Source organism: Eupeodes corollae, chromosome 2, assembly GCF_945859685.1.
Source record: "Eupeodes corollae chromosome 2, idEupCoro1.1, whole genome shotgun sequence".
NCBI lineage: Eukaryota > Metazoa > Arthropoda > Insecta > Diptera > Syrphidae > Eupeodes > Eupeodes corollae.
The window spans coordinates 23557183-23570916 of record NC_079148.1 but is presented as its reverse complement, the minus strand read 5'-3'; the positions used below and the strand labels follow the sequence as shown (position 1 = coordinate 23570916).

At 32.4% G+C, this 13734-nt stretch overlaps 1 protein-coding gene across 1 annotated transcript; it reads left to right on the top strand.

Moving 5' to 3' along the window:
• Positions 1 to 1760: 1760 nt before the first annotated feature.
• Positions 1761 to 10476, top strand: LOC129946221 (uncharacterized). Its single transcript, XM_056056337.1, has 7 exons — positions 1761 to 2351; positions 5504 to 5686; positions 5758 to 7067; positions 7133 to 7277; positions 7341 to 7464; positions 7523 to 7755; positions 8828 to 10476. Exons 2-7 carry the CDS (start codon positions 5513 to 5515, stop codon positions 9173 to 9175), a joined length of 2334 nt encoding a protein of 777 aa, XP_055912312.1. The 5' UTR covers positions 1761 to 2351; positions 5504 to 5512; the 3' UTR covers positions 9176 to 10476.
• The last annotated feature ends 3258 nt before the right edge of the window (positions 10477 to 13734 follow it).

Genomic DNA, 13734 nt, shown 5'->3' with positions numbered 1-13734 from the left:
AAATCGAATTGACAGTTTTTTTTATAAAAAATAAAAATCTAAAAAAACATTACTCAAAGTTGGTAAAAATTTAATATCGATTCAAATATCTTTCTAAAAACTTGAAATTAAGGCTTCAAACTTATTTTATCTTACCAGAAATATTGTTTTCAACATTCTGAAAAATTTTGAGAAAAATCGAATTGACAGTTTTTTACAAATAATAGAAACCTAAAAAAAATGAATAAAAGTTGGTAAAATAGATTTTCGACTCAAATATCTTTTCAAAACTTTGAAATATTGGGTTCAATCTAATGTTATCTTTTAAGAATTATTGTTTTCAACATTCGATAAAATTTTGAAAAAAATCGAATTGCCATTTTTTTTTACAAAAAATAAAACTCTAAAAAAAACAAAACTAAAACTTGGTAAAAATTTACTTTCGACTCAAATAGCTTTTCAAAAATTAAAAATATTTCCTTCAAACTTATTTTATTTCACAGAAAATATTGTTTTTGGTATTCAGTAATTTTTATATAAAAATCCAACAGTCCGTTTTTTCATAAAAAATAAAATCTACAAAAAATAGTACGCAAATTTGGTAAAAATTGATACGAGTACATATAGACAAACTTTTAAGCAAGACAAATCGACAGACGGGATGGGAAGTTATCAGTGTGGGTTGCATCCCAGCCTCTTTTTTTAATATTGTTGTCAGCATTTTGAGCAAAATCGAATTGACGGTTTTCTTACAAAAAATAAAAACCTTAAAAAAATTAATAAAAGTTGGTAAAAATAGATTTTCGACTTAATTATCTTTTCAAAAATTGAAAATATTTGCTTTAAACTAATTTTATCTTATAAGAAACATTGTTTTTAACATTCAATAAAATTTTAAGAAAAATCAAATTGACAGTTTTTTTAACAAAAGATAAATACCATTTTAAAAATATATAAAAGTTGGTAACAATTGATTTTCGACTCAAATATCTTTTCAAAAATTTAAGATATAGGCTTCAAATTTATTTTATTTTATAAAAAATATTGTATTCAGTAATTTTTTTATAAAAATCTAACCGAGAAATGTCAAAATTTTCAATTCGACAAATTGGACCCATTACAATAATTTCCTATGGGAAGTTAAAAATTTCAATAACACTACTTTCCAATAAAATATTTAATTTTTTGTTACTATTCGCAAACACTCTTCGAAAATATGCCTTACGCTAATTTTTGGCAATACGTAAATTTAGCTTAAAATGTAAAGCTTAATATAAATCATAATCCCAATACATTAACATAACAGAAAATAGACAGTATTGTAGTATAGAAAGTGGAAATTGTCAGTAAAATTACCATTTTTGTTTTGTTTTGAAAACTCTTCTGTAATCGAGTCAGTTAGTTCTTGGAAAATTACAGCTAAACACCTCTTTCAAGGTAGCCAAAACTATAAGGTCTTGCCAGCTCAGTCTGAAATGACATAGTTATCCAACTTTTATTGACGTACGCTTCTAGACATTTTCAAACAATCCGTTTTTAAGTACTTTTATTCAAAATCATTCAGTACTAGTACTACTAAAATGAAAAGCTCGTGGTGAAAAGCTTTCAATAAGTCATCAAACTACGCAGGATCCACCTCAAAGGATTCTTCGTGTTTCTTTTTTTCTGCATTTATTTTCTTTGTTATTTGCATAGACACAAAATTAGATGTCAAAAAAGCCAAATGTACATAAAAACATCATTGTTGTGGCAGTTGCCAGAGTATATCCTTACGTGAAAAGTGAGAGTCAATAAGGAAGCGATTCCAAGCAAGGATGCATTTTTATATTTAATACCTCCAACAACAACAACCACAAAAAAATCAAATTTTATTCATTAAAACTTTCAATAGCCCTTTAAAATAAAATCGAAATCAAAATCTGACCAAATTCTAAGGCAAGGGTTTTTTAAGAGTGCGGTTCTATTCTCTTTCCACAATTTTGTTTTTTTTTTTATGTAATAGTCAATGAATTGGGGAATGGCCATCTGCCAAAAGTAATCGAAAGTGCAAATGTCCTTCGGCCATAAGTTTCAAATGAAGTGTTGAAGAGCCATCAAATATTATTTGCAAATTGTTGTGGTATTATGTGATATTATCCTCCCAAAAAACTATGGTTTATTAGTTTTTCAGTTTTAGTTTTCTTTTTCCAATATTTTGTTGTGTTCATATTTTTAAAATGTGTCGTCGTCGAGTAGTGCCTTTTTAGCAAAATTTATCGAGAGAAATAAAAGTGTGAAGAAGAAAATGCACACAAGAACTACGACCTGCTGAATGACCTACTATATTCTTTAAGTTTTTGGCAATTGAACCAACATTTAGCCAGCAAATCTCCGTAAGTATAAGTCCATTATTTGTTTCAGTTAGAAGTTCAATTTTTTCCTCATATCATTGCCTCACCTCACTCTTTTTTAATATTTTAATACCTTCACTACATATAATTAAAAAAAAGCAGTGTGAAAAATCCTATCATCATTGTCACATCAGACAATGTAACCTAATTTCTTTGGAAAATGTACTCAAGGGCCCATCCCTCTTGAGAAATTGCCTCTAAAGGTGTCTAGTAGCTTTTTGACCCCTCTTCTCTGTAACAGTAGGTAGTTTCACTTCCTTTTCATGTGATTGTAACGTTTGTCAACTTTTCAACAAGAAAAATGAAGAAATAAATTATTATTGTTGTGTATAGAAATATAAATGTAGGAACTGAAGTGAGGGTGCGGGAAGAGCAGATTTCTCATATATTTTATATCGGTTTTGTTAAAAATCCAACAAAATGCAAAATGTCATCGAATAGTTGCTGACAGGGCCACAGGGTGGCAGCACTAAAGTTGCGCTGGGGAGGATGGTACTTGATTGACATTTCTTTTGATGCTTGAATGGGAGGCTGATAGCTTGAGTTTCACATTTCCTGTTTGTTTTAGTTTATTTTGTTGTTGTTTTCCTTTTCGATATTTTTCTCTCTTTAAAATACGCATTGTATTTTATTTTTATTTTTTTATTTTTTCTCGTACAGAAAAGAAACATTTTAAAAGATGACAATGTGTTGGATGGATTTCAATTAAGTGGGCATATGAAGCAAGAACCATACTTTTTCAGAGTTTCTTCGTTTTTCTATTTATTTAAGTTTTTTGTTTAAGTGAAATTGAATCAGGGAACAAACGAAATTGACGAATACAATATTACTCGGTTTCATTATCGGCCCAAAATTTTGAAAGTATTTTAACTAGGTGTAGGCACTTTAATTATTTAGGCTGCTACTTTGCCAAGTAATGATGATATAAAAAGTGACTAAATCGGTAATTTTTAAGATTGTAGTAAAATAGTTAAATTAAAAAGCTTAAAGTTCCTAATAACTTAAATATTAAGTGATATTTCCAAATTACTGTTTTCCAAAAGGAAAATCCATTTTTCCAGAATGTTTCTAATACTTTCGACATTTGAGTTTTGGGACAAGATATTGTATGCCTAAAGCTCATTGTAAACATTCTTAGCTGCTAGAATATATAGACATTTGAAATGGATGTCGTTTTCAGTGTTAAATCTACAGGAACAGATGGTATAATACAAGCCGAATTACAAAATGCTTTATATATAATTGCACCAATCCTTGAGGCAATTTTTAACAGCTGTTTATATCTGGTCCGTATGCCCTCGCGCGGTGTGGAGAAAAGTGAAAGTTGTTTTTAAACCCAAAGCAGGAAAATGCTCGTTTGTCAATCCAAAAGATTTACGACCTATAAGTCCATCATCACTCCTTCTTAAGACATTATAAAGATATACTCGTACATATTGATTGATCCATTTAAGGGCAAGTATTGACACAACACTTCTGTAGAGGTCCTAACATGCATAGGTTAGGTTAGGTTAAAGTGGCTGTCTTGAGGCTTCCTCCTAAGCTCAAAGGAATCAGTTTGAGTCCCTACGAAACGTGAGGAGCTGAATATGCTGATATGATTTAGATCGTTAAAGAAGAATTCTCGTAGGTAATTCTTGCATTTATGACCCAGAGTAGGGCATGTATAGAGAAGATGAAGAATTGTTTCCTCCTCCTCCTTGTCCATACAGCTTCTGCAAAAGTCATTTGAGAATACACCTAGTTGCGTAGCGTGCTTCCTATTAGACAGTGTGCAGTTATGACATCTGACCTGATACATAGTGATGTTGTTCCACCTGGTGCCTGCTCTCCTCACAGCGTCTTGCATAAGACACAGTTTACAAGTAGGGATTGGTATGCCAGTATGTGCTAAACGTGGTAGGATGGGCTGCACTGTACCGTTCCTGCCGAGTTCGTCTGCCTTACAGTAACCTGGAATGTCTATATGGCGCGGCACCCAGTAATGGTGAATATTAAACTGTTGTGCCATCTCCATTAGAGATGATCAACAGTTATGGACTGTCATAGAGTTTGTAAGGACATGCATACTATATAGTAAAATCGGTGGAAACGGCGTTACACAAAATAGTACGCACCATCGAAGAGTCCCTCCATCATAGAGAGTTTTCTTTGGTTGCTTTCCTTTCCTTTCCTTGATATCCAAGGCACTTTTAACAGCATAGACACATCTGCACTAACATTTCTAAACGTAAAGAGTTCGCTTGGGGAGTACATTCATTTAATGCTTACTAACAAAATAATTAACTCAAAACAGGGCTATAAGATTTGTTAGTAGAGGGACACTGCAAGGTGGTGTTCTATCCCCTTTCCGGTGGAACCTGGTGGTAAATGAAATCCTGACTATAATCTGGATGCCACGGGTTTCAGACTGATTCCCTATGCGGATAAGGTTGCTGTAGCGGTTTCGGAAAAGCATCTTAGCATCCTAAAAGAAATTTTACAAAATGCATTTAACAAATAAATACTTTATGCTGACTGGGTGTTAACCCAGGAAGAAATACGAAATTACATTTATTAACCTTCTCATATTAAAGGAATAGAATTAAAGTTCTCAGACAAGTATCTGGGTCTTATTTTAGAAAAAAAAAATCCAAACGTAATACACAAGAGAGAGTTAAAAAAGCTACTTGCAAACAAGATATTGGTAATAAATGGGGCTTACAACCCCGAACTAAGTATTGGTTATACACATCGGTAATCAGAATAATTTTACTTTACGGTGTGGCAGTATAGCGGACTTCTTAAGGAAAAGCTATAGACCGCGACAAACTAAATTTAGGCCAACGATCAGCTGGCCTATGTATAAGCGGATTGTTTCAAACTACACCATCTACCCTACTCTATCCAACACCTCTTGACATACTTAGCAAACAAATATCTGCAGGCTCTGCTATTCGCTCAAAGCTTCAATGCAGTAGGTTACGAACAACATTGGCCACTCAGTAATTCATAAGTATTTAGAATCAATTCCAAGAAACGTCTAAAATATCGCTTGTTGTCCCTTGTTAGGCGACTTAGTTTGAGAATCTAAAACCATTTACATAAATTCAAAAATGTTCAAGATATTCATAATAAATGTTACTTATTTCTAGAATCGCACAATGGATCCATCACCAATTACAGTGACAAGTGTGGCAGTAATTGCTATTTTAGTTTTTATGGCAGTTTTAGCCTGTCACTATTTAAGTCCAAAAACAACATCATGGATTCTGTCCAGTAAAGAAGAGACAATACGATTATCTAAAAATAAACTTTTTAACGCCAATGGATATCTGGTTTGTTAATTTTAACATATTTACTAAGTCCGCATTGTCCACTAACTGTGTAAAACCTTTCATACATATAGATTCACTCGGGCTCTGATTTTTTACTTAGCTCTAGTGGCAGTTTCAAAAGATTCGATTCGGTAGATCGTGATTGCAAGGATATTGGTCAAAATACAACCCATATGCCACTATGGAATATCCCACAATCAGATATACCACCACAGCCACTTCGACCAGCTCCAGCACCAATTCCCAATTCGAAAATAAACGAAGAAGAAACCGAAGATTTGGAAAATGAATTCATTACAACAACAACCGCTTCCATTTCACAACAATATCATCCGCTCATAAAACAATCTGCCACAGTAAATGCTCTTCCAAACAGTCATTCAACTTCCAACATTGATGTTCCATCCCTCAAACGAAATCTCTCGACTCCTTTGAATTTTGAAATAAAAACATCCACAAGTGCAACTGCCATACCCAGGCCGACGATTAAACGCATTGGCACAGCACCCAATGGTCAATTGATAAATCTCTCCGAAGCAGCCTTCAAAATCCAACAAAAAGGCGAAGAAATGCAACGTTCCAAAAGCACCAATCCATTTTTAAACAACCAAACCAATCAAACAAAATTCGCTGCTGCAAGTCCACCAACTTCACCATTGACAACCATCAACGAGATCTGCCAACTAAGTCCGACCGAAAAACCGCTCGAAATGAAAATTCCTATAACCGATGACAATACAAACAAAAATCCATTTACAACTGTTGAACTTCCGTTACAGGAAAGTCAAATAATAAACATTTCATCAGATACGGTGACGGCATCGGCACCGGCACCCGTGAATAATGATGCACCCAAGGAGACATTTATCAATGCAATATTTGATTTTATAAACCAAATGCCTGCCAGTCAGAATATGTCACTGCCTTTAAACTACCAACTGTCAAACACCAATTCAGAAGTAGCGACGTCAGCGCCAGCGGACGATTCCGGCAGAAAAGCCTTCTTTCAGTTCAGGAACAGATCGTTCTCGGAAACCGAAGCAACAGAAATTGATTTGAAACAGTTTTGCAGCAATAGCAATCCGTTCAAACGCAAAGGGAGTGTTGAAATTCAAAAGACCACTTCGGAGGAAGTTCTTTCGTCGAGAAATGGCAATATTCCGCCCTTTCGACGTCAGTCTTCTGTTGGCTTTGGAATTGGTCGCCGAAACAGCTCACAAACTTCATTGGACAGTGATAAAGGGTCTTTGGATAGTATCATATTACAGAGGGCTATTTCATGTGATTCCGTCAATTCGGAGTCATCTGTTCTGCTTTCGGATTTGGAGCAGCCAACACCGGAAATCACAGGATATTTGTGTGTGGGACTTCATTGTGATAAGTACGTACCTATAGGACGAGGAATAATTTTGATAGCTATTATTTTTGTAAATATTTTGCTTTTAGAAATACAATTACAAATCAAAGTGTCGATATTGTCGTCAATGTCATGGAAGTAAAGGAAATCGCCGGATATACAAATCTATATCCGTTCGATACATTTGTGCGAATTTATTTAGTACCAGACCAAGCAAATGCTGTTCAAACTAAGGCACGCTAAAAAAATCAAAAATCTTAAATTGTATTGTAATGAGTTTATGTTCTCTTCCAAAAGGTTATCAGAGATTCTTTGACACCAAGCTTTAACGAAACATTCACTTTTCAAATGAAGAGACGACAAGGAAGACATTCATTATGGTTTCATCTTTATCACTGCGGAAATGTTCACACCTTGATTGGTAAATATTTATTCAAAAACTTTAAAACTAATGAAATTGAAATAATTATTTAACTTAGGTGAATCTGAATTGGAAATTGATGAAATTGTTCGTCCATTGACAACGTGGCTTCCATTATCGGATTCAAGAAAACAAAAAGCCAAATGGGGTGAATTAATGTTTTCACTAAGTTATTTACCAACAGCTGAACGACTTACCGTTGTTGTTGTTAAAGCAAGAAATTTAAAATCCAATGAACAACTTGCAACAGTAACAACAGCTGGCAATGATATTCAAGGAATTTTTATTAAGGTAAGTACAAAATAATTTATTGAGGAGTGACTATTTTGCAATGGTGGAAACTTGTTGGAAATGTCAAAAAAGATGATTCCCTGAAAATGTGAGCACTTAATATTAATATTTAGTACTTAACTAGGGCACTTTGTGAGATTTTCAAATATTTGATCTTTTTCCACGTTTCCCAGCGGAGAGTTTTTCTCAGAACTAAAAACTCTACAAAAGTTTTTCACATCTTAACATTTTAATTTTCTTCCTAAAGGGTGGTTAAATTTGAAGGGCCGATGATAATTTTAAATAAAGCACTAATTATTGAGAAAATTAGTGTCCTTTATTTGTATTATGATAATATTGGTATCGTTCAATTATGTATTTGACAAAATATCGACCAAATAGCCTCCGCGACTTCGACGGCACAACTTCTTCAAATGGTCCAAATTTTCGATGACGTTAAGGCATAGCTCTTTTTTGGCTCAACAACGTAAACAATACATAAACCGCCCAAAGCAGTCACTCTTTTTAGGTGCATTGGTTTTTCGACAATCACTCTTGCAAACGCCCAAACACGGGAATTGACGTTTAGGTATGGCTCACATTCAGCATCGGCTCTTAAAATTTAACCACCATTTATTGTATCCCGAAAGTGACAGAAAAAATGTTTCCTTAGCACCATACCGCTGAGATTTATGTTTTTTCGTGAAATTAATATTCCAAACTTCAACAACTTGAAACTATAATTCTTAGCCATATTGTAATGAAGACTTCTTTGTAAGAAATTGAATTTTCGTATAAAACTACGCAACATTTTTTTCTGTAGACCATTTTCGAGGTATTGGCAACAAAATTAGCCATTTTTGACGACTACTCCGTTGGTGAGAGCTAATGATAAATCACAAAAAAACACTTTTGTAGAACGTTTAATTCTGAGAAAACCGTCATCTCAAATGTTTTCAGGGAATAGTTTTTGAGATTTTGAACAAATTTCCACTAAAATCCGAACAAAATAGTCACAGACAAAAGCTCACTAATATTTATTACAATTCACAACTTAAAAATTAATTACCGCCCTTTTTTTCAAAAACAAAAGGCCTATTTATTGAAAGACGATAAAAAAGTTTTCAAAAAGAAAACCTCTCTAAAACGCAAGGATCATCGTTGTCCAATATTCAATGAATCAATGATATTCAGTATTCCACCATATGCACTAAATTCGGTTCATATCCGATTGACGGTAATGTGTGCAACAGGCACTGAGGTTCTTCCATTGGGCCATGTTATAGTTGGCAGCACAACAACAGGCAAAGGCCTCAGACATTGGCATCAAATGTTATCGAGTCTAAGGAAACCTGTTGCAATGTGGCATATATTGAGATATGCTTCAATAACAACAAATAATGAGCGAAATGATAAAAAGGGAATTTTTATTGAACGATAAGTTATTTTTAAGTGTACATACCTCACCTTTATGCAAATGCGGCTTATTTGTATTTTTGTTCAATTATTGATTTCATTTTATTTCTAACCAACCAATTTCCGGGAGTTGGATGGCGTATCCATAAAACAAAACAAAAATTATAAACTAAATACAAAAATTATAACAATTTTTCATACGTTTTTCTAATGCCGACTACCAGTTCCAAGAACTTCCTAGAAATATGAAACAAATAATAATATGTATGTATAAACTATACCTGCATGACTAAAATGGAAATATATTATTATTAATAAAATTATCAAAATAAATGTACCAAAAAGAAAAAGGATAAACCATAATAGTGATGAACTCTTGCTTTAATAGACAAATTTAACAAAAAAAAATATATTTATATTTAGTATAAAATTCATAAAATATGTTACATGTCATTTAAATATATTTACTCAAGTCGTTCTTTTGGTTTGAAAATTGCGAGGTATTCTAAGATTTGCGTAAATAACATTCAACGATAGAAAAGTTATAATTTCCAGTTAATAAGTCGTTAAGTTTGATGTACTTTAAACAAAAAACATTGAAAACATTGCAACTAAGACGTTTTCTGGAAGTATTTCGGAAATTTTTATATGAATTCAGTGAACGAAGCAGTACCAAAGGGAATATTGAAAAACTAAATTATGTTTTGAAAAATTAAATCAAACAACTTTTCAATTCGTGTATTTGTTGATAGTCCAGTAAAATGAGGGTTTCATCTAGGAATGAGATATAGTAATAGCTAAATTTGTGTATACCTTCCTTTTTGACGTTCTAAGCATTGTGACAAAAAGTCTCATAAAACCTCGGCCCACGTCGTAAGTTATGGTCCAAAAAAATAGAAAAAAAAGACCTTTTTTGAGAATATATCCGTTTCTATAGTTCTGGTGGTACTAACACCTTTACGAAAATTAACAAGCACATACTCAAATGTTTGTTTCTATCAGTTCTTCATACGCTCAACTGTCTTGGAAATAGAGTGCATCAAGAGCGTATCGTTCAACAATTTTGAAATTAAATCACCAGTGAAAAAAACTAAGTCAAGAAAAATTAATTTTTCCTCAAATACAATAATGTAACGGGCATTATTAAGAGTTCCAGTTATGAGGCTGAGTGCTTAAAAATTGATTTCTGGACCCGATCACAAAAATTGTATCACTAACTCCAGGTTTATTACTTAAAATGATCTTTTTCTTGGAAGAAAAGATGTAGGCCACGCTGCGATTGAAGAAAAAAGTGGTTACAGAAGGCATTATGTATCCGAAATTAATTTTGGAGCCCACCCGTTCCTAGAGTTTTAAATCATGTCCCAATCATTTTTCTTTAAAAAAAAAACATTAATTTGCTGATGAGACGCTGAAAATTTTGTTCAGATTCCATTTGGTACCAGGTTAAAAGATTAGATTTTTGTTGGTTCATGAATCGAATATTTAAAACAATTCTTCAGCATTTTGCTTTAGACCTTTGAAAAGTTCAAGTGTATGAAAAAGTTATTAAGATAAACATTTTAGCATATTGCATGCTTCACAATTTCGGCAGAGGTGCGTTAAACTTTTGGCGGTTCGATACGCCACGAACGCGAGTTCTTATGAGAGTTTTTAACTTAGAACACAAAAAGGAAGGTATACACAATTTTTCAACTTACTATTTCTTATTCCTAGGTTGACCACTTTTTTCGCCTGATTTGACTGGACTATTAGCTAACTTGACTAAATGAGTCAATATTTAGGTTTTTGACAACATCCAATGGAAAACGACTCTTACTCGTGTTGTTATTTAAGTTTTTCTTTATCAACTTGCATTAAATTTATTTGTGAGATTAAATTTAAATTTTTTTTTGTAAAACTGTTTCTAGTTTTTCAGATTTTTACATAACCAAGTTGTTGTTGCTTCATACTTACTTGGAGGATTTTTTTAAAGCCTAATTGCTAATTTTTAAAAGGCCTAATTGCTAAACCGAAACTTAAAATATAAGCTCTTAATAATGTCTCCCCCCTGGGAGATAATTTGTTTGTATTTTTGTAGGAATTCCCTTCAATTCAAAACTAATCGTATTGAGTTAATGGATATGCCCACATATTATATTTTGAATTATTTATTTTTTTAGATGAAAACAAAATTTGTATTTTACTTTCTTAACTTTGTTGCAAAAAGTAGCACGTTAACTGAGGGCTGGACCAAGAACATAATATGAATCTGACATTCAGCCCTATTACAAAAACTTAGCACAAATTCATCAAATTTTGACCAATGGACTATCCAGGGGGAGTCATATGAGCCATAAAGCTTATGCAATTAAGTTGTATAAGTAAAGATTTGTTAGTAATTTTACGACATTAACTTAAAAGTGGTTTGCTGTCAAAAACATTTAAAATTTTTGTAACTTGAGTAATACATAAAATTTATTTCCAAGAAAAAGAGCAAATATTTAGGTTTTTTAGAAAAACCTTGAATAAGAGATATTCAATTTTATATTAAGTTGCCTTTAAATTTCTGAAAATAGCCTTCAATTCGATCTTATGTTTTGTATGCACATAAATAGTGAACATTGAAGTGATTTTATACTTCCGACACATAGGAACTAGCGCATTCGTAAAAAATTTCGAAACAAAATACAATGGTAGAAAGGTACAAAAAAGTGGATCTTCCCATTCCATCCGTCTGTCTGCCTGTCCTGGCCACTAAAGCCTAAAAACAACTGTGCCGATTGAAATTTCGCCGATTAGCTTAAGGCATTTTTAAATACTAAAGATAACAGCAGGCCCATACAAATTTGTTGGTGTACATAAATTCGAAAATGCGATTTTTTCAGAAATGAACCAATAGATTTTTTTCAGAAATGTCTCTAATTTTGTTCTTATATTTCGGCTTCTTTCTACAAGAAAAACATATTTTGGTATTGGCTCCAGAAGGGTACCCCTCAAAAGCTGTTATTATATTTTCAAATTTTCTCAAGAACTTAATTAACAGATTTTAATAATCTTGTCTTTCAATGCAAGCTCTTGTCGATGCATGGTCAAATTTTCAAATAGATGATGATTTTTGATGACCAAAAATGTCATTTATTTTGCTATGGCATTTAAATTTTTGATCAAAAAAGCGGGGCAATATTTTTCTTTTGAAATTGATTTAACATTGTATAAAACTTTTAAAATCGTAACAAATTAAAGAAATCTACATTTTGAAGTGAATTTGCTTTATAGTGAAAAGAGATTCTGAAACGTGTTATTTGTGTCTGTCACACTACAGTTTCCTAGCTTATTTGTTTACCTTAGTTTGTTTTTATTTTATATTCAAGGAAAATTATGTACTTAAATGCACTTATTTCCTTAAATTCAAAACCAAAAATTTTTCTCTCTACAATTTTAAAGTTTCGTTGACTCCTTTAAGATCAAAATATTTTCAAGCATCAGCTCCAATCTACGAGTAAGCAGACTGATAGCGATAGTAATAATAGACTCCCGAAATGAGGCCAAAAAAACTAAGTAAAAAAAAAAACAGAAAATTCTTGATATCACATTCTTTCATTTCCTGAGTTTTTGAATTTTTGTAGCGTTTTTCGCATTAAATAAATGATGCAACAAAAAAGAATGTATTCTTTTTGGAAGAAAGCAAAGTTTCAAACCAATTTCGTACATTTCTCCATGAAACCAATGAAAACCCCTTTCAAATATTGTGTTTTTCTCTTAAACACGGCGTACTAAGAAAACTGTTAGAATCTTGTAATGCTTTCATAAGAAGAAAGTCTACTAAATTAAATAGTTAGACTATACCTTGCTGGACAATAGCGTTCTAAAATAATTTAATATCTAAAGTTGTCAATTTAGCCTTTGAAATGTGTACATTTAAGTCTGGATCCGCCCTTGGCTCTTATGTAGGTTAGTATCTGCCAATTCCTGCAACAGTCCTGATTCTTTTAATAAAAGAAATTATCATCTGAAATGTCAAACTTCACAGTTGTCAAATTACCCTGAATACGTAGGTTGAGATTATGAGCATGTTTTTAATCTTTGGCATGAACTGAATCATAAAAGTGTCCATTGTCTTGTCAGTGATAGATTCCAGCTAGACGATTAAAAACGACACTAGTGTTTCATAAAAGTCATTGCGCTATTGAATGATTGTACCTATACTTTTTCCAAATGGTGGCAAATGTCAATTTTACTTTGACACATGGCTTAAAGTAACAAGTTTCAAAATGTCTGAAATAAAGCATTTCCCGTTGTATCATACATATTTTTTTTACCGAAATATTGCATCGGTGGTTTTAGCTTTTGCGTCACCTTGTAAAAATGAAAAATGAAACAATACAATTTAAATAGCCCCCGTTTAAATTCGTAATATGCGATTTTTTTTAGATAAATTTAACTACTTTTTCGCAAGTTCCGAGTTGGAATAATTTTAACATGATTTTGATTGGAAAGCTATTCACTATCATAAGTGGTAAATATTAAACAAATACTATGACGTTTCAACTGACACACTAGTTTGTCTGCTGTCAAATGCCAGAGCTACCAACTTGACGAATT

Excerpts from the sequence above, each read along its gene's own strand:
- LOC129946221 (XM_056056337.1), top strand. The coding sequence starts at position 5,513 with ATGGATCCATCACCAATTACAGTGACAAGTGTGGCAGTAATTGCTATT. Across the intron at positions 5,687-5,757 it reads TTAACGCCAATGGATATCTG|ATTCACTCGGGCTCTGATTT; the intron begins GTTTGTTAATTT and ends TCATACATATAG. Across the intron at positions 7,465-7,522 it reads AAATGTTCACACCTTGATTG|GTGAATCTGAATTGGAAATT; the intron begins GTAAATATTTAT and ends TATTTAACTTAG.